The 27,148-nt window shown below is 41.1% G+C and overlaps 1 protein-coding gene across 1 annotated transcript; it reads left to right on the top strand.

The window, feature by feature from the left end:
- Positions 1-155: 155 nt before the first annotated feature.
- vat1 (vesicle amine transport 1) lies at positions 156-27,148 on the top strand. Its single transcript, XM_085352751.1, has 6 exons — positions 156-765; positions 7,027-7,234; positions 18,359-18,529; positions 19,665-19,754; positions 21,472-21,713; positions 26,793-27,148. Exons 1-6 carry the CDS (start codon positions 340-342, stop codon positions 27,087-27,089), a joined length of 1,434 nt encoding a protein of 477 aa, XP_085208877.1. The 5' UTR covers positions 156-339; the 3' UTR covers positions 27,090-27,148.

Raw genomic sequence — 27,148 nt, forward strand, 5'->3', positions numbered from 1 at the left:
TCATTCTATAGTCAAAGACAGACAGCCAAATCCACCCAGTCATACAAGCCAATCCCCAAGCTTCATCAGCACTCCGTGTTTTCCAGACTGCCTATGTCTCGTCCCACTCACACTCTCTGTCAGAGCGCGGCGTTGACAACCACTGGCCACTGATCAGCCCACTTTGCACGGGTCGCGTCTCCATGCTAGACTGCTGAAAAAGGAGCTCTGTCCCTCACATTTTCTTTTACTTGCAAGTCAAGCATCTGACTGAAAGCAGCAAGCCCGTCCACGGCAACAAAAGCACAAGAAGTCAAAAAAACCTCCAAGTGATTTTCTAGGCTCATCACTGTCTGCACAATGTCTGGAGAAGACGCACCTGCTCAGCAGCAAAACGCCGTGGACCAAAAGCAGGAAACCAAACCTACCGAGGAGCCCAAAACCGAGCCACCCAAGACGGAGTCCCCACCCGCCGCCGCCGCAGAGGCAGCGGCCACCCCGGCGGCGACCACCGAGAAGGTCCCTGAAGAGGAGACCTTCACCTACCGCGCTCTGGTGCTCACCGGCTACGGGGGGTATGATAAAGTCAAGCTGCAGGTGAAGAAAGGCAAGCCGACACTCAAGGCTGGTGAGGTCCTGGTTCGGGTCAAGGCATGCGGACTGAACTTCGCCGACTTGATGGCCAGACAGGGGCTGTACGACCGGCTGCCGTCCCCGCCGGTTACCCCGGGAATGGAGTGCTCCGGGGTGGTGGAGGCTGTAGGGGAGGAAGTAACAGACAGAAAAGTAAGCACAAACTAGCTGTTGCCTTTTCTTTCTTTTACTGTGTCATATAAAAAAAAACTTGCTGTGCTTGTGTTAATGTTTTGGTGATATGTATTTCATTCAGTTTGGGGCCGAACTGTTACATCTGGGCATGGGCGTGTCAGGCTTTTCTCCCTTCACTGGAAAAAAGTAGCGGTCGGGTTTCCATTTCCACGATTAAATTAATTTAACGTCATCAATCGATTGCAGGGCAATTCATCCAAAATACGGGGATAATATAAATCGGCTTTTTGGTTTAATATTGAGCTAATGTGGTTTCACATCCATTCATTCACTTCTGCGTAGAAAGCAGATGGCACTTGTTGTCTTAACGTGAAAAGCAATAAAGCATGTCAGTGTGCTCATGTTGATTTTTCATCTCTTTTGAAGAAGCCAAAAGTGTGTTAATGAGGCAAGTTGTGCACAATGCGGCCAACAGAGGCGTCGCCCCTCTTGTCTCCCCGGTTTTCGAATTGCGCTACCAGTGCGCACTTAGATTGAGCAACTTCAAGTACAAACTAGTTGCTGAGATTGAGAAGGATTCTCTGTTCACACCAAACATTCATGTTGAAAGTCTAAATCTATATAAACACATGTAATCTGTGGGATGCCTTCCATCCTTGCTGCACCTACGCTATGCTGCGCTTTGATGTGCGCCATGGTGCGGCGTGTTGCGTCAAGTTAGCTGGAGACACCGTGGACAAGACCGGAAATGAGTGTGTTCTGCCTTCAGAATTAAAGCTACTAACGCGTTCATGTGTTTATTAGCCTATCATATTTTGTTAAGAAAAAGAAGGAAGCAATTAGGTGTAAGAAAACGAGCACTTTTGATGGAAAATTATTTAAAAGAGTGGCTAATGGGTATACAAACATGGCTCTACTTGCAAAATGTTAGGCTAATTAATAGGCATTTTATTTTGGAGAATATGGAACGCTGTCACAGTAAATATTATGACTTGACACCGGTGGCGGAGACCGAAGTCACCGACGCCTTTTGTTACCGGGAGCGACGATGGCGCACACACGAATGGAAAGGGCGAGGCGCGACGCAACAGACAGCATGGTGTGAGAAACTGAATCAGTCGCACTATGTTCCAACAGATATCGAATCATATGTCCTGTGCTCAGAGATCTCTTTAACCCAGTGTTTCAACATCAAAAGTTCAAACCAGTGCGCTCTCAGACAATTAAGTAAATTAAACAGAATATTGAAGCCCCTTCCACCTTGATTGTCATCCACAAAGAACGATGCGTTGTGATGGCAGCAGGATTATTGGTGTCTGTCTTAAATTGCACGATGAGCCATATGAATCTATGTCTTGTCTCCTAGCAGCATGGCATCACCACGGTAACGCCTTTTAAAGGTTTTTAAACAAAAAAAAAAGAACCCAAGCGTTACAAAGCAGCCAATGATGACTCACGCTGCTTGTTGTACTAGTACCAGATTTTCTCACATCGTCCAGTTAATATCTGTGGACAACACCATGTGATGCAAGTGCAGAATCAGTCCATCTGACAGGGAGTGGCACATATGTCTGTAAGGTGTGGATCCCTAGATGGATGGCTAATCTATTGCAGGATAACAGTAATAGGGTTAATTAAATGATTGGTGATGGGTGAACTTACAGCAGCCAGACATCATAGAAAGCGAAGACCCCTGTGTTTCAAGAATACTTCATTGCTCCTTTCCACATTGTCAGGGATGTTGATTTGATTTAAAGGTCACAAAGCACACATAGAAACACACAGCCTATCGATACGCTCCTACATCCCCTTGCGGCCTTTAGCTTATAGAATTAGGAGACAATCTTCCTAATGGATAGAGATCACTGCAATCTTTTGGCAGCTGACTCACATGGAATGTGCTGACCCCTGATGGCACAGAATTTTTGGGAGGCTCATCACCCACTGCTGCATTATTTGTCTGCCCTGTATCTCTCCCAGATAGACATATGCACACAAAGACATTCAACAGTGGGAGTGTCTGAGTGTCTTTCTTCCCATATATAATACATAAAGGCAATAAATTTATTGCTTCTTAATTAAATAAAGTAAGATAAACAGTGGTTAAGTAGAGTGCAATCCGTTTTATTTCATATTTCCAAAACATTGATATAGCATATTAGATATGCAATGCTTTAGGTTAATTTCTGAAATGCATGAGAACTGCTTTAAAATACAGAAAACTGTGTACAGTAGTGTTTTTGAGTCTTTTTAATGCTTCTACACTTTCTCCCCCCTTTGGCGAGTGCAAAGACTCGTGGGATTCTAAATTTCTCACTTCAAAGCATGACTTTAAAAGTGTTGTTGTGTTTAAACAGGTGGTTTTGTATTTAGACTCTGTTGCCGGTGTGTGAATGGGTTTTTGGTGTTTGTCTGGCCAAAGAGAGAGTTAAGGTTTATCTAGCTATGGGCCACCCTGACTAAGACACCCACAGCAATTAATGACATCTGGTCAGGATTCATCTTCAGGAAGTTTGTTAAAATGCTGAATAGGACAGTATTCACATACACATGTGGTGCAAGAAGTAGGGGAATTGCAAGAACACTGATGTCCTGTTATAAGAAACTTAAGTAAGGAAATGCAGCAAGGACATGTAATTATTCATTAAAGTAATAAACTGTGAAGTTATAGTTTAGAGCTCTCAGCTCTTTATTGTAGTTTACTAAAATTCTTGAAGTATAGATAAAGGCTATTAAACATTTTTAGATTATGTTCAAAGATTAAGCAATATTTGTTTTGAAACTCAAATCAGTACATGGATCAAACAGTCCCGTACGCTGGTTTTTCCTCTATCTTGACCTCCTTTTATTGATTTTTTTTTCTCCTCCATTGTCTATCAGTAACTTTCCCTTCAAAGAACTATAAGTTGACTGAAGTATTACAGGAGTTGAGTCACCTGAAATAACCCTAGCAAGCAAATGTGGGGAAAAGTAAAACACTGAGTAAGATCAGAAAAATCATGAATCACCCTGAAGCTCCCGTGACACTAAACATCAGCGTTTTTTTTTAATGTTTTGTTTTTTGTTTGTTTTTTTTACATCAGACCAGCTTTAAAAATGTTCTCCCTCGGTGAGGATCTCGCCCATATGTTCTCAATTATCTCCCTGGCCCACATTGTCAGTCTGGTATTTCCTCCATCAATCCTCCCCTGCCTTTATCTATAGCTTTTTTTCCTTTCATATAAGCTCTTAATTCTGTCTATGACCGCTGGGCTATCGGCGACTTGCTCTGTCGTGCTGCCTTCACTTATTCTGGCCTTTTAACATTTGCTGGCTTTCTAAAGAACAGCTTTCTCTATTGTCTTCTTGAGCTTGTAACGCGTGCTTTCCTTTCTCTTCTGGAAATTTCTAAAGGTGAACAACTAGACTTTCTTAATTCATCTGAGGGGAAAAAAGATGATGGATAAAATATAGAGATGCAGCAAGTGAGTGCAAAAAGCAAAAAACAGCTTGCAGACCATCACGTAGTTTGCTGGATGGGAGCTGGGTGTGGCCTTAACACCATACAAACTCCATGTTGAACCTAACGCCTACTGATGCAGCAGAAATATGTATGCTTTAATTTTATTCACAGGAGTCACAAGAGCTGTGTGGGTGTTATGTTTAGCCTTTATCTTTCGCCTGAACCTGACTTTGTTCAACCTTTCTTTTTTTTTTAAACTTGATAATTTTTTTGCCTACATCATCAAAGCTCCAAGCCACAAAGCAGCTGACTAGGAGGCTTGCATACCCCAAAATTGAATCACTATCTGATTAAGTCCATTCATATACAATGTCTTTGTTCAAGGTGCCTGCACTCCTCACCCTAACTACATCTGATGCAGCATGAAGGCAGAGAAAGGAAGTGCAAGAAGAGGCTATGCGTTTGTCACACTGTGAAGATGTTGTAACAGAAGTGTCACAAGGCTGGTTTATTTGGCCTTGAATGTTCCTACGCAGCTTCTGTGTGACTGACAGTAACTCACATGCTTTACATGGGCATGGAAGAATGGCTGCAAATGCATTTGTGAGTCATGTTTGTTTCCTGTAAACGCCTGAACTCCCCCGCGTATCGATTTGTACCACACTGCACCCCCAATTAAATCACAGAGGTTGATGAATTTGAAGATCCCAGCGGTAAGAAAAGACAAGGAGATGGAAATGTGAGAGAGCTGTCAGCAAGCCAAGGGAAGTAGCCCGTGGTAAAAAAGTGATAGTATACTCTGAAATATACCAAATGACTCAGCCTTTAGACAGAAAGATGAGGGTATGAAAAGAGAGAGAGATCTCTCTAATTGGAATGGATAGACAGCGAGGCGCATGGCTCCCTCCAGACCATTAGAGAAGCCCGGGTGGAGAGGGTTTGTTCCCAGGAGGCGAGAGCTTGTCTTATGCTCAGCCATGGGGAAGAATCTGGCAGGGACTGTGATGGGTGGAGAGAAGCCAGGGGAGAAGATGGGCCCCATTGTCCTGTCTCACTGATGAGGAAGAGGTGATACGGGACACTCCTCACAAGGGAAAGAAGAAAAAGGATGGTTAAGACAGAAAGAGACAACGGAGGATGAAGAACTGGTGATGAAAGAGGGGATGTCAAAGAAGTCACAGACAGGATGAGACGCGGGACTGGAGAAGGGGAAGGAAGACATTCTATAGTTATAAGAGGAAAAGGAGTCAGGAAGTGAAAGAGAAAGAAGGGAAGAGAAAAAGTGGGGAGAGTGGAAACGAGGTGGGAGGGTGAGCTATGTCAGGAGCTGTGGTTAGGGGGGAGGAAGAAAACAGGAAAGGATTTATAATGCTACAGTTGTCGTTGTTTCTTGTGTCCCTCGACTAAGTTCTCCTGATTGGTTAGTTAGCCTGCTGGGGGAGGGGGGTAATATCATGGCTAATTGTGGCTTTTGCGAATTGGAGGATCCTGCTTTGATAAGGATAGTCTGAGAGCGGTAAAAGGACAAGATGGTGATTAGGATATGAAACACACATTGCACCTGGGACCAAAGTTGTTCTAAACCAGTACACTGGCAAAATTATTAAATGCTTCTCACATGTTTTCTCATATTAAGAGCCAAGAGGGCACTTATGATGTAGTGATTGTTTGGTTTTTTCCCCTTCTTGAGTGTTATTTCCTGATCGCATTTAATACTTTAATTCTTTCTCATGTTTTAATACGATGCATGTTGGTTTTTAAAGCTAACAAAATCTTCGTGCAAGCAGTTAACAACTTCAAATCTTTTTTTTCTTCTTTTTCTTTAACTGCATCACTGTTTTTCTTCCTTTATAAACTCGGCGCAGCTCTGGTTACTATTCTTATTCTGCTCTAGTTTATCGCTTTCCTTCTTTGCTTCCACACTTTAAAAGCAAAGTGTTTGAGTTTGGTGACCGAGGTGGCCGCATGTTTGTGTGTGTTGCTATAAGATAAAAATAAACCTTAGTCTAATTATTTCTGTTCTGTGGATTGCATCATTCACACTGCACTAAGGACTATGAGACAAAGATAGCAGGAGATGAACAGACCAGCGCCTCCAGCAGTGAAATGGGTTCATCTCAAGAACTCAGTCGGTTAAAGTATTGCAGAATTTAGACCTTATTTAAGAAAATTGTTTAAAAATCTGTTATACATACATTATTGTAATGTGTCACTCTGCAGTTGATACAATATTGACCCAGAGACAGAAAGGAGAGGTTTTTCCCTGGCTTACATCATTGTAAGGTGGTCCACGGGATTCAGATATATTTTAGTGGGAAACAGATATCTTACTGATTTTCCAGTGCTTTAGGACTTTGGTGTCAATCTTTTTTGTCAGGTGGGATGAACTCAAAAATCCCCTCATCGACACTACTCATCAATAATGCGAATGTGTTCAATTAAATGAATTTTAAATGGGATCTTATTTTAATTCTGCATGTTCCAGTCATTTGTAGAGCTGCAAGTTGCACTGGAAAACTTGTAACCATTTCAGTGATTTATCCATTCATTTTAGCCTACATTCCATTCATCTATACCTTTAGTTTGCTGTTTAAAGTATTGTCCATGATGCTAATTCACTCACTTGTTTTCTCTGCATCCATAATCTCTAATTATTTTTAATGCAGATTCGTTAAGAAAATAAATTGTTCACGTGTTAACTTAATATGTGCATGTAATGTAATCAGACCGTCTATAATAACTATTCATTTACCCCCTAACAAGCTCTGGCCCCCGGGTTACAAGAACTGAATTTACAATTTCTTTCCACCCATGTCTTGCTGTGCTCTTTGTTTCAGGTTGGTGATAAGGTTATGGTGCTGAACCGCTTTGGGCTGTGGCAGGAGGTAGCAGTGGTGCCAGCAAACCACACCTTCCTAATCCCAGAGGGGATGAGTTTTGAGGAGGCAGCAGCCCTGCCTGTCAACTACATCACCGCCTACATGATGCTGTTTGACTTTGGCAACCTGCGACCCAACCAGAGCGTGCTCGTCCATGCGGCTGCAGGTAAAAACTAAGCAGAAACCAGTTTTCAAAAATATAGAGAAATTTTTATGCCCATGTGGAACACACAGACTCCTTGTTTTCTGCTAGGCATAGGTTGAAGATACATTGATAAAAGGGATTGTTACTTCAACCACTGTGCTTGCAGCTTTGAATAATTGCCTGCATTCCAAAAAGGTCATATGTAAATAAATGTAATCCTACAGCTATTTGTCAGTTTCATCTTAGTTTGCACCATCTCTGTGATTGTGAACTGTGTTTATATCAACCTCTTTAATAGAGTTAAAGAGACCATTTTACAGTTCATCAGAAGAACACAAATCAAAGATACAAAGCTGGTATTACAGACTAAAGAAAACACCCTTTGGCACTTTCACTTCTTGACTTTCTCCTTCTCTGCGTGCCCTGTTTATGCATTTTTCTTTATGAATTATAGCCAATGGAAAAGGTCCCAGACTTCATCTGTATGAGATATGGCTCAGTGTTTTACTCTCTCTAGGACTCCACTAATATAAGAGCACCTGCCACCTGGAGTGTAAACGGTCAACGTTCAGAGCGAGTGGGTGGGAGGGAGAGAGATGGGGATTGAGGGAGTAAAAGCACCTGTTTTGGGGTGTGATCCACAAAGCTTGAGAGCATTTAATTCTGCTCTGTTTACACAATCAGGCCAGCTGGAGAGAACTGAAGAACACTAGCCAAAATAAGACGCTCTCTCATTCTCCCTTCCCCTTTTCTGCTGTCTACCACTGCACATTTCTCACTTTTTGTCTTATTCCCACTTTAATTGTGTAGAGGGAGCAAGAAAGGGGTCCCTCAGCTTTGGGAGCAGTTTGTGGGTGAGGATTGCTAAGAAACCTGACTGCCAGGTGAATGCATCCCTTGACATTAACACTGAAAAAAGAATGAATTTGTAAACTAAACTGCGATATGCCCCGAGCTGAATGACAGCTAACGTGCTCATAGTTGTGGAACTGGTGGTCTACAGAGGAATCCCAAATGTTTGCATTAATCATATCATCTAGTTGATGCAATTCATCCCTGTGAATACAAAAACTGTATGGCCCAAGGGTTCCTGTGCAGAGTGTGTTGTCGATGAGAGGAATGCTGTGTGGTGTGGTGTAAGACACATTTCCCTGCTGGTTTGGTTGATGCGGCATCTCTGGTTTCTCAGGGCAGGCTGCCAATCCTGGCTCGCCAGCTGTCCGGACATCAGGATTGTAAAAGCACATTGCTGAGGCTATGACAAAAATATTTGCTGAACAGTCTTGCCAGTGCTCTGTCATTCCTTGCATGTGTAAATAATCATTGCAAATAGTGTACGTCCTGCTGCACCGCTCTAAAAGCTAGCAGTGTGTATATTAGTAGTGCCTTTTCTGAATAAGGTGTTAGAGCGTGAGAGCTGCGTGCATCCTTCTCTTAACATCATCATCGGCTGCGTGGCTCAAAGTGCGTGCGTGTGTGTGTGCGCGTGTGCGTGCGCGTGTGTGTGTGTGTGTGTGTGTGCGTGTCCCACCCTGAGTCTGTCAAAATTGTTCCTGATGTTCTCTGATTAGTGTGATCAAAGGTGTCTGCTGTGACAGGGTCAAAGAGAGATGGGGGTGGGGTAAGACTGAGTGTCTACAGACCTATCTGCGCTGTTCTTTCAAGTCTGTTTTCCAATAACAAGAAGGAGATTAAAGCCAGGGGTGCTTATGTTCCTTACAAAATGTATTCCACCATTCCAGTGCAACTGGTTATTTCAAATTAAGACCTAACAGGCTTGTCTTTCAACCATCAATGGAAACCGGAATAACCAAGAGAACTCTCACAGACACAGGGAGAACACACAAACACCATGCAAAAAGCCACAAGCCAGCAGGCTTATGGATTCAAACACAGGACCTTCTTGCTGTGAGGTAACCGTGCAAACCACGGCACCGCTGTGCTCTTCCGCTCAGACAGTAATGAAACTGAACAATTTGCTGTATGTAAGTGTGCGGAAGCTGAAATTTCTGGCCCAGAGTAAGAGAGACAAGCTTTTTGAATACGCACTATTTTTATAAATATATAAAAAATAAAAAGTGGTATCAAAAGTATGCTAGTACATATTAGTCTAAAGCCTTTTACTAAATGAAAGTTTAGCTTGCACAAAAAGACTTGTTGCTTTTATGTCATTCATGTTATTGTAAATGAAATTTCTATAATTTCTGACAGAAAAAGAAAGTGATCTGATGATCATGGGAAACTTTCAGTACTTTCTAACATGTTTATAGACAAAACAATTACCACTTTGTTTTTAGATAATAAACAACTTAACTGCTAACACAGGCATTGCTTCTAGCTTTATAGTAAAGTAATCTAAGGCGATGGTTCCCTTTTTTGGCTAACACTGAAGCAATGTTTACCTGTGACCCCTTTTTGCAGTCCATGATTAAGCACATCACATGATTGAGTTCTGAGCACATCACAACTCAAATATCCCTGGTTTCATTTTGACATGGAGGGGGCAGGGGTTATGACTCTTAGTTGGACTTTCCATATTGTTCATACTCACAAGGCACTCTTATTATGTGTAGTAACTTTGAGAAGATTTATCTTTTATAACATCATTTGTTAGTGCTGGTGTTTGTTATCATCTGTTTCCACAGGTAAAATTAATCGATATGCAATTCCAAGGTACATGCATCTTTTATCCTATGAAGTTATGACACAATAGTGAGTTACAGCTAAACCTTTCTCACAGCTCCACCCATTTGACTAGCATAAATAGGCAAAGGGATTTACATTAGACTCATTAGACTGTCTCAAAATTTTGCAATTGCTGGGTGCATGTGGAAGTGCACCCAAACAAACAACACTGATCTTGTGTGTAAGACATGTCTGCATAACACCACGTTCTTGCAACATTTGTTTATGTTGAGCAAAGATAATATAGTGAGCTTTAAGATGAGATTAACTGGGCCACATAACCCAGGAGTAGCACAGGCAGTGATTGGTTTTTCAACCTCAGTGACAAAGTACAGTTGTAACTACGATATAAACTGGTTATTTTTTCTTTTTATTGAAGGCCAAGATCGACAGCTTTTTACCACATAGACTCTCTGTTTGAGTAATTTTCTTCATTCCTCACCTTCATGTCTTTCTAGTAAATTCTTTGACTCTGACTGACTGTTTTTCTTTCTTTTTTTTTTTTTCTTATAAGAATCTAATCCGCTAATTAATCGCTTTAGAAAATGATTAATTAAATTATATTTAAAGCGTCCCTGAAGGTCCTAAAACCTTTAGTTGAACAATAATTCCTAATAATGAACATCTAATCATATCATTTTTGACAGATTTGGGAGTTTTTCTTATATAAAGGTTACTAACATTGATGTATATCATAGTTTGGATAAGAAGAATAAAATGCAAAAAAAATCTTTAAGTCAGGGGACAAGTAGCAGAGTCCTGGAAGACCAACAGAAGAGGGATCTCCTCTTCTAGAATGGATTTACAATATAGAGAAAATTATGTCATTAAAAAAAAGTTGGTCCCTTTCAAGAAATAATCTGGCTCTTAAATGGTTAACTTGTAATTGTTCCACTTTATTTTAAGACCTGATGAATGAGCTGAAGAAATACTGGTAGGTATACTGGTAGGTTTGTATACTTTCGGATGGAGGAATTTTTTATGCTATTCTAACTCACTATATGTTTATTATAATGACATGAGGGTCATTCTAATTGTTAAACTGTGCATGTGAAATTTCACAGAATCCATCCATTCTCAGCTTCTTATCCTTTTCGGGGTGGCGGGGGAGATGGAGCCTATCCCAGCTATCTTGGACGAGAGGCTGGGCACACCCTGGACAGGTCGCTAGTCTGTCGCAGGGCTAACACACAGATGCAGACAACCATTTAGACTCACATTCACATCTATGGGCAATTTCGAGTTTCCAATTAACTTATCCCCACTAATTGCATGTCTTTGAAAGAAAAAGACATCCAAGTAACCAGAGAGAACCCATGTGAACATGGGGAGAACATGCAAACTCCACACAGAAAGACCCTGGCCTGATGGTGGAGCTGAACTCGGGACCTTCTTGCTGTGAGGCAACATTGCTAACCACCGTGCCACCATATTTCAAGATTTAAAGATCGTATGAAACTGAAGTAAAGGTTACCGGTAATGTCAGAAATAATAACATAACCCTTCGCAGCTGGTTGCTTTGAATCAGTGGCTTCTAAAAAAAATTTGCCAGGTCTCACTTCAAAAGCTGGAAAAAAGTTCACACCACACATGTCAAAAAGTTTTATCATTCTGTAGAAATAAAAAGGATTCAACAAGTATTTCAGTGTAATGAAGGCCAGCACTTATTTTTTTATATTTTGGCCTCTATTTTCCCTATAAAAATAATTTATTCATTAGTTTTACTCCAAATTTCTCCCAGGTCATTTTCAACCTCATTTTGTGAAAAGTTGCATTAATGGTGGTGATAAATTTTAATACTCTTGCTGATGGAAAGCAGTGACAGATGTTCATGGGAATAACCTGCTGAACTCTGTTGTGAGCGTCTTCAGGGATGGATGCTTTTGTGTCTCCATGTTTTCTGGTAATGTCACATCAGCATGAAGAGCAACATTTCCTCAAATGTATGGTGACCTTAACCCATCAGGATTAGGTGACCAGATAGGAATGCCTGCCTGGTGTTTAGACTCTGTCTGTCAGTCAGGCCTTTATGTGCATGTAAGTAAACTCTGGTGATTAGTCCTCAGCTGCTTCTCTCGTGGGTCCGCTCCTGTCCTTTCTCTCCAAACAATGGCTTTTTGTATTTCCTCCCATCGTGCCTCTCTACTCCACTGCGTTTCACATCTGCATCCTCCGTTGTCCTCCTCCGCCTCCGGCACTCCGTGACCTCTGCTCCCTCTGCTTGACCTCTCCATATCCGTGCTCTAGTCTTCGTCATCGGGGAACGTACGCACGTTTCCCCTTTTGTTTTCCCCAGAGGGCTTGGGTGGGGACGAAGTTTAGCGGCATTAGGATGCATCTCGTGGGTTTTTCACTGTACCCAGCCAACTGCCTTTCCTCTGACCTCTCCCTGAACTGGCCCTAATGTTTATGAACCCTGGCCAGTCGTCGCCCCCCCCCCACCACACCCACACTACACATTCCTGCATACATATGGGGCTCCACTGCTTCCAAACATGACGTCTACCTCTGTTTTATTTATGACTGACTGCGGTCCAGCATTAGGTGTCACGCATTGTGTTGGAGATGTAGAATGCATAATAAGAATTAGGTGGCGCTGTAGGGGAGGATTCTGCTTCTGTGCTTCAGCCATGTCCCCCATGAATGCCTGGATTTCCAGCTCAATCTTTCACTGCTTAAAAAAAAAATACTCTGCACACTAATAGCACTGTAAGGTGCTTTCGTCTCCATCATATGTTATCAATTATCTCGGCTCATAAAGTTTGAGGTTCGTGTTTTGGATTTTATTTTTCTCAGCGACCAATTATGGTGGCTGCTGCAGCTGCATCTTCCTGGAGTGTATAGGATAGCCTTACGCCAGGGTTACACTGAGGATTAGCTGGCAAGAGTTGAAGTGAGAGGCTTCCAGCTGCTGTATGTTGGTGAAATACACTCTTGACTGTGATGGGGGACAGCAGTCACAGCTGAGGAGTTAAATCCTTGTTAATGGTAATCTGTAGAGCTGATGGTCCTGGAAGTAATTTCTACTCATGTAAATTTCAGCTTGAAAGCATGCTTTTAATCTCCATTGCGCTGTGTGAATTGTGAAAGCAATAATGAAACAACTGAAAGTTTCTTAGACCATTTTTTACCTTTGAATCCCTCATGCCTCTGCAAACAACTAATGTGAAGGGATGTTATTTTTAACTGCTTTCATACTTGTCCTGCTTTAGAAGCAGCTGTCGGACAGTTCTCTACATAGCACATTGAAAGGACTTGGGGAACTTGGGTATCTGAAATAATTACAACTTTTCCTTTTTTGTGGGGGGGGTTCTATATGCACCTCAGTATTGCAAGTGTACTGTCAGTGATCTCTGAATGCTTAGTGAGTGAAACAGGTGGCTGGATCTCTCGGGTTTGGTAAATGAGAACCATATCCTGGTATAGATCTTCATGACTGCTGTCAAACCTTCAGGCAATGCCTAAGGCATATGTGTAAGCCACCAGTGCGCAGTTGACTGCAGATGGGACTGGCAAAATGTGTGTTGTTGTTTTTTTTTGTTTTTTTTTTGTTTTGGGGTTTTTTGGGGGGGATGTTGTATGATTCCAAGAAAGATTCTTATTTCAGTGTAATTTTCTCCTCCCAGGACTCCCTCACAGATTACTGTTCTCATTAATTATTTACCAGCTAACAAAGTCCCTTGCTGTTTAAGCATTAGCTCATGCGTACTTACATCTCTGGCTCTCACAGATTTGTTGCTCCTTGGAGTGATTACAAAAGTCTGTGTCTTTATAAATGATTTCCCTTCCTCTTCTTTCCAGTCTGTGTGCATTTGCTAAACTAGGGTACGACCGTACCCTAGTTTAGCAAATGCTAATTCACTCTGACCACTAAGCGGGAATCTGGGCTGCGTGGTTGAACCGTCTCTGCGTTCCCTGGGCCTGGCATTGCCGGCAGGCAGATCAGCTGCACAGATAGGAAAGAGAAACCAGGGCAACCTCCAACCTAACCCACCAATCACGTTGCTTGTTCGCGCTCTCATTGCTGTAGCCGTTGACAAATGACCCCATCTACCCTCATCCCAACCACCACATACAGTCACAGGTGTATGTGAAACCTTTTTCAGGACACCTGTTTGTGTGATCGTATCTGTATCTGTGTGGCAAAACAGAATAAGTGCACACCAGCTTGTGTTTCATTTTGCGACAAGAAAAGAAGGTTATGTCTATACCTTTACATGCATATTATTATTTGGTCTGTGCTGTGACTGTTTTTGTTAGTGCTACGTGAGAATCATTACTCAGGAAATTACAGGGGCCACCATCACATATGTGCAAGGGATGTTTTTTTGTTTTTTTAAATTCACTCACAGTAACTAAAAGTGGATTTCCTGTATGAAACACAGAATTTCAACATTAGAGAGAGCACATTAAACTGCTCTTCAAGCCCACAGTGCAAGTACACACACTAGAACAGTCATTCCAGAAAACACAGAGTTTGTATAATGTAGTATAATACCTCAAAAGTACACATTAACAACAGCCAGCCACAGCTCCTTTTGTCATTACAGGAGTTGTATCTGAAGTCAATTATAGAGCTGAAAAGAACAGCAAGAATCTCAACAAGTTTATTTGGTTCAACTTGTTGAGATTGTAACCCTGCCATGGTGACTCTGGGTAACAAGAGATTCCTGTATTTCATTCTTTGTTAGCCACTAATGATAGGTTAAGGAGGACATGAGTCCTTCTGTGAAGAAATCCCAGAAAAAGAAACAAGGACCAGGGACTAGTCATCTTCTGGTGTTGACAGTAACCGTACGGCCTCCATCCGTCCCCATACTAACACCTGAAATCACAGACTGACTCATACAATTGAGTAACACCGTGACGTGTAAGATGATCTTCATTTGGGCAAGTAACACAAAACGCTGACAAGGATATGGCTTTAAAGTTGATTGACACTCGACGTGGATATTTCATTTATTTTTATAAATCTGAAAAATATTTCTCATGTCCCCACCCTCCCCTGCTGGTGAACTCTGGGTGTGGAGCAATAATAGTGGCCTCAGTGTCAGTTTGGATTCCACTGTGTTTTGGGGAAAATTCCTCTTCACTCCTAACTCATATTGTGGAAGCCAAGTGCAATTTGTGCCAGAATGTTAGAATGTACGGATTCAGGGAAAGACAAAAACCCTACTGTTTATCCAGCTTCTCCGGAGAGGGAGAGGGAAGAACACAACAGATAGGTGGATGCTTTTTGACATTTCCTAATCGCCGAGTGTAAACAATTCAATTGAATCTTCAGGAGAAGAAATGTAATTAGCAACAAAAATGTACTTAAGCTGCTTTTTGCTTCCCTGAGCAAATGGATCAGTGTTTGTGGCTGGTTCTAAATTAACATGAATTCACACTCTGCTCCTGCCAAGAAACATTATTTTAGTTAAAAGAAATAGATATAAAGGGAAGACTTATAATTCAGGAACACAAGCAAAAGCACTAGGTTAATAAGAGGTTAATATTTTAATCTTGGCATATTTGTGAAGATTAGCAGATACCAGCAGCCATTAAGAGCTGTTCAAAGCTATGGCCCCGCTCCTCTCTCCTTTGTGATCTGTGCATGTATCAATGTGTGTGTCCGTGTGTGTGTGTGTGTGTGTATTTGCGAATTGAGATGGGGTGCAATAAGGGGTTCTGGCACAGCTCAGGAGTCTTGTGATGGAGGATCAGGAGTTTGTTCTCATGGGATTCAGAAACAGGTACCGTTCTCCTCATTGGCCACAATGTTTCTTTGACTGGAAACATTTGTAACCAGCCAATATGAACTAATTTTGTCTTCTCTCGTTATCAAAATATGGGTGTACAATATCATTAAAACAGACACTTATTGCTACGTTTTCCCCTCACTATGTATTACTGCAACAGAAGGGGAAAAAGCCATTGACTAAAAACAGCTCTTAAACCTCCCACATGACAGGCGATGCATATTCAACAATTTCTCACTTTGTCTGCCTTCCCCTCTACCTCACGCAAACTGTCGCGTGTGCACTAGTGCAAAAACTCAAGTCAAGTAGGCATGTTTGCGCTGTGTTCGAATGTGTGGAAACATGCATGCAGCTTTGTGATGAACTGTTTGTTATCACATATTAATTATAACGTAAGATATGATACTAATGACAAACTTGCCCAAAGCAAGAGCAGTTATTGAAACAAAATGGCTCCCTCTGCTCAGTCATTGTCGGCAATTTGGCCGAGGTTTCCTTGGCAACGCAAACTTGGTTTCTCACTGAGGACAAGGAGAGACGGTGCTGTTATAACGCAGCCGTGACGGCACTCACATCCAACAGCAACAGCCTCGATTTTGTTTTCTCGTCAGTTGTACCCTCGGTGTCAGCAGGCGTGATTATAGTAACGAAGAGCGGCTGATTCATCTCTCCTGGACTCGGGCTCTTACATCAACAAAACAACACAGAATACATTTCTTTCTTTACACTGAAATGAAGGTTTGTGAAGGAAGCAAATTAAAATGATTTGGATTTGTCTTTACAAGTTTTTTGACCCTTTTTTGAACCCTGTGAAAGATTCAAATCTAACAGAAAATGAGATCAGAATCATTGCTGTGAACCATGAAGTGTTTGTTTTAAGTCTTTTGAACTGACTAAAGGAATTATTGTGATTTTAAATATGCCGTTCGCTGTAACTACTTTTTTTTTTTTTTTTTTTTTTTTTCTTTAAAAGACGCTCCTTGAATGATTTTGGTGACTGTGTATCAAAAAACAGTTTATTGTTCACTTTCATTTTTACTTCATGTCCAGCAGCAAGAGCTTTGATTCTCATACCCTTCAATAACGTTGGTGTCAGTAGGCTTGATAACACCAATGCAGAGTGATTGATTCACCTCTCCTGGTCGAAGGCTGTCAAATTAAAATCACAAAATAAAAAGAATTTCTTGTCGTCACATTGAAAATAAGGCTTTTGAAGCAGTTGAATTTTAAAAAATTCGGCTTTTATTTCCTGGTTCTTTCTCCTCTATAACACATTTTAGTTACAAAACTTTCATTTATTTTTAACACGGGAGTAAAAGCAAACCATTTTATTTTTCATGCTGGTAAGAGAATGGGGCCTAATCCTATCATTAAATCTTGGTTCAGTTTATTTATTTTTTGCTGTTTTTATGCAATAGTGCATCCGCAGAGAGGAACTGCTGAGACGTTGCTCTGAAAAGACTGGTTCACTGGCTCAGAATAATCTTTACGTTTATATGAAGGGACCAGAGGTGCATCAGTGTCATCTGATGCACAACATTCGCTCTGTGGAAATTCCAACGTTATCGAAAGCACTGAAAACAACACATCCCACGGCATGTTCAAAACACTTTGCTACTGTGTGCATTTTATCACTGTATGTAAAGATAACTTATTGACAACAATCAATTCCACAAGTCTAATCTTTTGCACAAGGGCAATCAAATGTGTGCTTCTCATGCATGTCTCTGTCTTCCTGTCTTTAAGATGATCTTGCTCTTGATCTTCCATAGTCTACTAAATATTTAAGTGTAGATGTCTATGTAAGCATGCAAATTATTCATCTACTCCAAACCTTTCTAGCAGACAGGCAGCCCAACTATGCAATTAAAAATTTGTTATTTAAATATGTTTTGCTTTACTCTCTGATTCAGATAAGATGCACTCTTTACTTGGTCAGGCATGAATGACCTTTATGGATGCCTTTCAGTTCAAGTCCTCAAGTCAGGCCCTATTTCAAACAAGCCACTGCTTATCAGTAACCTATTACTTCTTGCGCTGGCTGCCTTTGCAAACACTGGCAGAGGCTTTTGCCACAACTATGTACACACTTTGGAATACAGCACACAAAAAACACAGATATCCAAAACATCCAATCTGTCTTTAAAGTCTTGGACAGTGGAGCCCTTTTTGTTTTCAGCTGACATGATCATAAGGAACTATTTCATTTGTAATCCAACTGTCATTTTCCAAATGGTGGGGAAAAAAAGACTTGAGCTACTTTTTTTTTTTTTTTTTTTTTTTTTTTTTTTGACTTTGGAATTTTTGACAGGTTGTTTCAAATAAGAGAACCAGAAATTCGATGTCATTTGAGCTACAATGGCTACTTTCTCCAGACCTGGATGTGTGTGGGTGTCTATTCACCCCAGGCCAGCTGGGTTAATGTGATTGTGTTTAATGCGCTCCTTACATACCCCTGAGCAAAACACATTCACACTGATATTGACTTGCTTGTTTGGGAGAATTAATAATTAAAATCACATTTACCTGCCATAAGTATGTGTAGAATGGAAATTCCTAGATGCTTGTGTTGAGGTATGTTTTGTTCAGGGTGTTGCCTTGAAAGATTAAGTTGGTTATAAATCCATGCCAAATAGAGTTTGCACTAGAATTCATTACAAATCGTGTTTTTTTGCAGTTCATGATTTCACACATCAAATTAACTCTTGTCTTCCTTCAGGTGGTGTGGGGATTGCAGCTACTCAGCTGTGCAAGACAGTGAAGGATGTGACTGTGTTTGGCACTGCTTCAGCCAGTAAACATGAGACCATCACCCAGGGTGGAGTTACGCATGCCATTGACTATCGCACCAAGGACTATGTGGAGGAAGTCCGCAAGATCAGTCCAAAAGGTAAGAAAATTAGCCATATGCACTGTTAAAGCTGCCTAAATTCATATTGAGACTGTTTCATATTTGAAACTGAAACAATCTGAAATTCAGATTGATATTTTCCCCTGGCAAGAACCAGTACTGTGTGGCTGCAAACACTGAGATGATACATTTTCAACCACATTGTCTTTCTCGACAGAGCTGGCTGCAATGTGCACTAGACAGATAGCATGTAGGGAGTCATTTTCCCTACCCAGCAAACTCATTTCACTAAACAGTGACTGTTTGGATTCTCACTGCCACCAACAACGTATCCACACAGTTTTATGTAGATGGACTCGCCAAGATGAGCACAAAAGAATTCAGCTTTTCAGTAAAATGAAACAATGTTCAGTTCCTGTTTCTCCTTCCAACTACTGCTGTGATCCTAGCAGGATGGAGACTGTTATTATGCTGGTGGCTCATTTCATAGTCCCCTCTTCAGGCCGTCTCTGTTCTTTGTAACATAGAGTTAGACAGACAGGCATTACAGAGACAGATAGCGAGAACTGACACTTTGGACACAATGTATCTAATTAGAAGCCTGGATCAATGTGCAGTCCTGCTCTCTACCTTTCCCTCTGTGTCTTTGGCTGCCTGTCAATTTATGTGTGCTGTGGTCAAGGCGGAGTCCTGCTGTGAGCCTCCCACAACCAATAAAAGCAGGGTTTAATAGAGCAAGGAGGGGTAGCCCAATTTGAGGAGTCCCCTCTGGCGGAAAGGAGCATCATTAGGCCTGAGCTTATATAGTTCACCATTAATAAGCCACAAAGAAACCTTCATAGTTAGATTGCCATCCTTTACCATCTGTTCAGAGGGTAGGTTATTATTCTATCCTCCAAGGAATGGACAGCAACAGAAAGTCATTTTATCCCTCTGGTCTGATCAGTGACAAGAATGAAAGAACATCAAACAAGCAGGCCCTTACTCGACTCTTCTTCTTACGTCTCTTGGAATATATGGGCTCGTCTCTGTGCAAACATGGTGCGACTTGGCCACACTTGCTACTCCCAGTGAACTCTGCCATGCAGAGGTGGCTGCTGAGGAGACTTGGCAGGCTGTTCTCTCTGAATTCACACCAGTGATGACTGTCCCTTTCTTCTCTATTCTGCTCCAGGGATGGACATAATACTGGACCCTCTTGGAGGATCAGATACCCATAAGGCCTACAACCTGCTGAAGCCTATGGGCAAACTTATTACCTATGGTAAGTAGAAAAACAAGGCCAATGCTTGAGAGTCAGTTGGTAATTTTCACGAGACAGCCATCCACAACATTGCTTTGGAAGAACAGGCCAATAATTTGGGCTGTAATTTTTTAACTATACTATTAAGTGGCCACTTTTTTTTTTCTTTTTTTTTCTAAAACTTAAGGTCTAAACCAAAATGTTGGCCATTATAATTGTTGGTGACCTTATTATAGCGTCATGTAACATTAGTAGGAATGCTAAGGCTTCAATTTACTGCTTCATTTTTTTTAACTGCAACTCTACAGCTTGAAATAAAGCACATCAACAAAAGACAATATACCCAATATAAGACCGATGATGTCAAACCTTTAATTTGTAGCAGACTAGTAGAGTGGTGGGCAGAATAGAGGCCCATGTCATCGGCATGCTGCATGTCATTCGTGGGAAGCCCTTTACACTAGCTGTGTTGAGATGCCAAACTCGAACCAGTATACATGCAGTGGGTGGGGTCGGCATCCATGGAGAACAGGGTGCTCCCTTTGCATGTTGCTCAGAAACCTACTACCCAGCATGGTGCCCTCCACCCTCGCCCATTCATCCATGTCACCCCCACAAAACCCTCCAGCTCCACCCCACCATCCTCCCCCTCAGCTTCTTTTCCAGCTTATCAGAAGTATGCATAGCCGAACAATGAGTGTTTTATGCGCAAGAAACCTGGAATGTGTCTGAATGTAGCAGACTGGGTCCCTCTTTCTGTCAGAGCATGCTTTGTGTCCCCTGTTTCCCTTGAGAAAAGCTCACACAGTGAGGCCATAGGCTACATGAACGCAGGATGAGGGGGAATAGGGATGTGTTGACAGTGACAGCTGAAGTGCTAAAGAGGTTTTTTTTTTAGGGTGGAAGGTGTAGGTGAGAGTTTGAGGACTGAGGGGAGACAGAAGGGAAACAACAAACTCGATATAACAAGGTGCAGCACTTGACGCTTGACAGAGATATTCAATTTACAGTGACGTAAAACAGCCAAAACGGCAAATCTCCACACTAAATGACCAGTTAAAAAGAAACATTTGTGATCTTTTTGTGTACATTACTTGACAAAAAATTACCTGTCGTCCAATTTTCTGCTCATTTTTTAATACATTAATAGAGTGGGTCTTTCACCACTAAGATGAAAATAGGTTATCAGGTGGGTAAAGCTGTTGCAGATGAAAAAAAACTGAGAAAATTGGTGGGGGACTGGGAAATTTCATAATTGAATCTCATGGCAAAATTTTGTCCTGGAGAAAATACTGTATTATTACTACCACAAAGAAGATTTAGACTATTTTGGCAGGCGTGCATGCATGTTTCTGTCTGTGGAAAAATAAGTATTAATCCTCACCACTGAGGATGAGAAGTTGAGATCAAAACTGAGGTGTAGTTTGAAAATGGGTGTGGTCTAACAAAAGAGTGCAGAATAAAGGGTTCCAGTTCCTTCCCCATCTATTTACAACTCCCCATATTATATATCTTAATATCTATAGACATATAAATTTGCCAGCCTCAATAACAGTTCAATGGTAGGAGCCAACACAAAGAGTTTTGAGTAGTCTGTGTTTCATGAATTTAAGGTAGTCACAAAACCTTTGACTGCAGGTGTGTAGCTGGCCTGCTCTAAGTTAGTTTCTAGTTGAAAGTCTTTCTTAAGCTTTTTATTCCAGTGATAAGCGATTTAAGCTCTTACTTTTTCTGCCAGGAGCGGCTAACATGCTGGCAGGACAAAAGAAGAACCTGCTTGCTGTGGCAAAGAACTGGTACCACCAGTTCTCCATCCACACACTCAGCTTGATTCAGGGAAACAAGTCGGTGTGTGGCTTCCACCTTGGCTACCTAGATGGGGAGACAGAGCTCATCACCGAGGCAATGAATACCATTCTGGATTTCTACAAGGACGGCAAAATCAAACCCCGCATTGACTCTACTTGGCATCTTGAGCAGGTTTGTGTCTCTGTGCTTGCCTATTTATGCCAGTAATTACTATTAGTCTCATGTGGATTATGTCTTGGTGGATTACGTTCTTTATTCTCACATAAAATAAATTTATAAGTAGAGGCTATGATCGGTTAAATACTATGAGATTATATCATTGTTATTTTTTTTGTTTTTTGAAATTTTGCTTAAAGTGGTCAGTGTAGTTGAGTAGATTAGGTCATTGCAGGGACTATTACAGTGTAGCCTTAGAATTTTTGACATTACATTAATTTAGTATAAATGTAATGGCTTGTATTTATTTAGTTCATTTGTTAATCTAAATTATATTTTAGATGAATTTCTGCTAATCTTTACAATTTAGCAGAAATTCATCAAATTTTTTTCAAAACTTATATTAATAATAGAAAATCTTCTGTATTTTACAAGATATATGCAGTAGTTTTCCTTTAGCTGAATTTGCCACTAAACAGTTTCCATTTCATGTCCTTTATATCTTTTTTTTTTTTTTTGTAAGACCAGATGATTTATCACAACACGGGTGCATTTACACCTCTAATATATATGCTTATTGACTCACATTTACAACCCCCCCCCCCCCCCCCCCCCCCCCCCCTTTCTTAAAATGGATGTGAATGCCAGGTGGGCCTGTGTCTGTTTATGCATTTGGTGGTAGGATCTGCAGAAGCTGGGTGTGGCCGTGATTCAATAGGCCTCCCATTCAACAGCCAAAGTTTGTGCAGAAGAAGCGCTCTGTCTCAGTCAGACAGACAGACTCAGATTGTTGCTGACAAAATTAACGCTGCTAACAGATATGAATAGAGATGGTGTGAAAAACACAGATAGACGGAGAGAGAGTGAGTCAGAGGCTGATATCTTCTGTTGTCAAAGTCAGAGCTGGTCAGTATTTTGGCTGTGTGACTGGGACCGGAGAGAAACACCCGCTGCCTTTCTCCGCCATCTGACGCTCTTTCTCTGCCTCTCCATCTGTCTGCTCTTTCTATCAGATTCTTTTTCTCTGTCTTTAGGTTATTGACTCCCTCTCTGTCTCTCTCTGTCTCGCTGTATTCTCTCCTTCTCCCTCCTCACAGTGTATCTTTTTTGCTCTTTCTCTCTTGTTGCTATGGTGACATCCTTTAGTCAGCGTGTGCCTCTGTCTTAGGGAGGGGCCCTGATGTATGAGAAAGAGACATGGAAGGAGAGTGGAAATACACAGAAGAGAAGGTATAATCTCTGTCTGGCTTGGAGCAAGTTTTTGGACAAAGTCTGCAAACATGGGTTAGATTTACATGAAGCCTAATGATTCTGAAAGGTTTAAAAGCTCCATACAAAGAAATATGAAACGGCTGAAACTGACTGAAATTTAAAATGGTTGCATAGGGTGGGACCTTTTCATAAACTGATCAGAATTTAAAAAGAAATTATAGCACATAAATGATTCCTTTTTTTTTTTCTAAACAAAGGTTGTAAACACTTTTTACGATTTTGTAAAAATGGTGGTTTGAGCTGAATTGGCCCTACGTGGAGTTTGATTTTAAAGAAGATAATAATGGAAACTGCTTCAGATCAGAGAGCTGCTCCAACACCCATCAAAGGGATAAGAACTTTCACAAGAACTTAATGCTAGGAGAAACCAGTTGGATCATTACTCGTACTTGGCATGAAGCAGGTTATGGTCTGCTTTGAATGCCTTCTCGCTTCTGGTAATACGCCTGTAGGAAACTTGACAACCACTCATTTGCTGTACATTCACTCTACTTTTGGCTATGTCATCTTACAATGGCACAGTGAAATATCACAGGACCAGGGAGCTGGCAGGTCAAATTCCGATTAATGTCCAATCCAACTCTCCAATGTTCTTTCCTGGGTAATGCCTGTAAAAATTCAGGGCTGCAGTTTGAGTGAAAATGACTCTGTTTATTACTCTTATGCATGTTACACTGTCCCAGTTTAGTGTTTGTGCATCCATGCATGTAAAACTCAGACCATATTAAATCACATTCCATGTAAACAGCTGACCTGAAATCTTCAGTCAGAAGATGTAACCGTAGCCAGTCACACTTCTGCTAGTAGAAGTAAAAGCTGTGGGTTAATAGGGTTATGTTTTAGTGTACTTTTCAAACGCAGGCACCAAGGCAGAAGATGCATTGCAGAGTATATAATTAAGTTAATTAATTTACAGATGGAGGGAGAAGACCATTAAAGTTAAGGTTTGGGGCAAAGAAATCGATACAGCTTAGTATCCTGATATTTTATGTGGCAATTACGTGGCGATACAGGGAATCCATTTATTTTATTAGATAAATAAAAATACTCTGGGAAAACGATGAACAAGAGGGCTCACCTCATGCGCCACCATCCCGTGATCATGCAACCCGAGCAAATTTACATTTAATCGGCTCAGCAAACTAATGGCTCAGTCATACAAGTTAAAATTGTCCAGAGCTTGGAGGTGTTACGGCCAGTGATCGTGATTACACAGGTCACTTGATAGGAGGCAACCTTTCGGCAAACAGTTGCTGTCAGACTTGGACTGACTGCAATCACTCTGTGGTTGTCAAAGGTTTCATATATTTGCTTAAATAATTTATAAATGCGAACGCACAACTTGAGAGAACTCGACTCAAATGGCTGCCAGGTTGTAACCAGGTTAAACTCATATAGAACAGGTTGCTGAGTTCAAATGTCAATTTATTTCTGGAGAAGAAAAATTAGGGGATTTTTATGATAATTTATCACTGTTAATAACAACAACTTGACCACATGGCAACATTTATGACAGGTTTTAGTGACACTGTTGGTTTGCTTCAGTCTCATTTTGCAGCAAAAAATAAATAACTGAACTGAAAAAACTTTTATCTTATTGGATAAAAATTTCCAAACAGGAGGAGAAAAGAAGGGGAGTCGCCGACAGAAATGGGGAGGGAAAAGTCACAAAGACTAAGTAAAACAGGTCTAAAAGTACATAAAGTAGAGCAGGATGGCAATCAACAGGCGAGGGGAAAAAGGCAAATCAGACCATAAAAATATTGGAAAAAATAATAAAGGCACGAAATAAAATGGACACATACACAACAGAAACTTACAAATAAGAGGAGTTAACTGAAAAAAAGAGACATGGAAAAACTAATGACACAGCAGACCATGACAGATAGTTGATCGATTTTTATGACCTCGGTTGAAATGCCACATCTTGACCCCATTCATCACATCCCATCCCCCCCACTGTCACTCTTTGTTTTTCCTCCAGTAATCAATGAACATGCTAGGACCATTTTTTTTTGTAAATTAGACTGTTCCTTCCTTTCCTGTAGTTCCTCAGGATTCATTATCTACATCTGCACCGATTTCCAAGAAGATAATGGTCATGTAAGTAGCCACAAATAGCACACCCTTATCAAGATGCCTGGGAGTGAGAGAGGTTGGCAGATCTTAGAGAGTGAAGCCTAGAAGTCGGTGGAGTCGTTAAAAGGAGGCAGTCTGTGACTTTCATTCACATCGAAGATGATTCTTATAATTCCTGGACTCACCCCTCCCTTTCTTTCATTGCCTGTTCTTCATTTGTGGGATACCAGTTGCTCCCTCCGCCGCCTCCTCTCCCTTTCCCATGTGTCTAAGTCGTCAGGGCCACGTTTCAGCCAGGCTTTACGTTGCTAGGAGATGGCCCTGTTGCCGTGGCATTGGTCGTTAGGTGGTCTGCCTGCCTCGCGCAAATAGCGAGATTTGAGGAAGGAGGGAGGGAGATGTGATGGAGACGGGAACAGACAGTGGACAGAGCCCAGTGGTCAAGAGGAGGGTGGGGCCAGTCTGGCTGGGATTCTCCACTCATCATTATGATGAAGGAGCAGTAGGACCAACATCACCCATCCATCAATATGGAAAGGGGAGCCTGAGGGTTGTAATCTCATCTGTCCCCAACGTGAAATATTTAGTTTTTGGAAAGAAAATCTCATAAATATCAGATTTGCCACTTCATACTTCTTCTTTTTTCTAATCATTTTAACCCAATAAGCACCTCAATAGGACGGTGTAACATTTTTCCAGGCCAACCTTTCAATAAGAATGACATGCCAAATTCTACAGTACCACATATTTTGGTCACTATAATCCTGTTCATTCTAGCCAGCAAAGAAATCTCTTCTTAAAAGAAATTTTACTTGAAGTGATGGAGCATAAAATCCTCAATCCTTGGTCTTAGGAAAGAAAATCAGTTCTTAAGTTTAGGCTTAACGCTTCAGCAATCTGAATTACACAATACTTTGAAAGTTTTACTGCAAAATGTATTTTTAGTGGAAAGTTTCCTTGCACAATATTTCCAAGCTGAGTTGTAGTAGAACCATCAGCTATTATGAAGCTGATGAATGTTTATAAATGTAGATTACATTTTAAAAAGCAATACCTAAGTTGTCATCAGTTGAAAGCCAGTGGCTTCAAGTTTGCATTTCAGCAAAGTATTCCCTCTTTTGCTTTAAACACAAACTACTTACTTCCATGTAATCAACACTCCGTCTTCTTGAGGAAATCTGTTACTTCCTTCCTAATGCGTAGTGATTAAAACATCTTAATATTGTGGGGGGATGTCTGTTATTTGATAGAATGGGTGAATTTGATAAAATGAAGCAAAAAGTGATTTTGATTTTAGTTGGCCCATCATTAAAACATTCACTATTTTTATATTTAAGACACACTAATATTAAATAATGCATGTTTGAAGTGTTCATTATTCCCTCCATTTGCTCCGTTATCCTGTTACCACTTCTTATTTGCTGTGTACTGCTGCAACAATCTAATTTCCCCTCAAAGATTATTAAAGTCTCATCTAAACAAATATAATTTCTCATATACTGCATATTAAAGTCATATTTGAAGAGCAAGCTTGCAATATTTGTTTCCAGGCTGTGGTGTCAAGAAGGGAAATTGGAGGCAGATAATGTAAAGAAACACATATTGCTGTGGAAATGTTTTTGGAGGGATGATACTAGCTTCTTCTGTCTCAAAGAGAACTGTTTAAAAGCTTCCCTTTGCTCCTTTTCGCTATTTGCTCTTTCATCTCGCCTTAAATAATCAGCTTCTCCCTCTCTCCTCCAGGTGGGTGATGCCATGAGAAAGATGCAGGAAAGGAACAACATTGGCAAAGTGATCCTCACTACAGAGCCGATGCCCGAGGAAGAGAAGAAGGAGGAGACCAAGAAGGAGGATAAGAAAGAGGATAAGAAGAAAGAGGATAAGAAGAAGGATGACAAGAAGAAGGACGATGCCAAGAAGGAGGAGAAGAAGGATGACAAGAAGGATGACAAGAAGGATGACAAGAAGAAGGAGGAGCCCAAGAAGGAGGAGAAGAAGGAAGAGGAGAAGAAGGAAGAACCCAAGAAGGAGGAGAAGTGAGAGGGTTGAATGGATGGATAGTCAAGCAGACCAGCAGGGAGTTTGTGTCTTGGGATCTC

This window comes from Diplotaxodon limnothrissa, linkage group LG4 (assembly GCF_057381915.1).
Source record: "Diplotaxodon limnothrissa isolate DT_005_m linkage group LG4, D_limnothrissa_male_GT1.1, whole genome shotgun sequence".
In the NCBI taxonomy this organism is placed as follows: Eukaryota; Metazoa; Chordata; class Actinopteri; order Cichliformes; family Cichlidae; genus Diplotaxodon; species Diplotaxodon limnothrissa.

Bases quoted from the DNA above. Each gene is read 5' to 3' on its own strand.
- vat1 (XM_085352751.1), top strand. From the start codon at position 340: ATGTCTGGAGAAGACGCACCTGCTCAGCAGCAAAACGCCGTGGACCAA. The intron at 19,755-21,471 runs GTAAGTAGAAAA...TTTTTCTGCCAG, and splicing joins GGGCAAACTTATTACCTATG to GAGCGGCTAACATGCTGGCA. The intron at 21,714-26,792 runs GTTTGTGTCTCT...TCTCTCCTCCAG, and splicing joins CTACTTGGCATCTTGAGCAG to GTGGGTGATGCCATGAGAAA.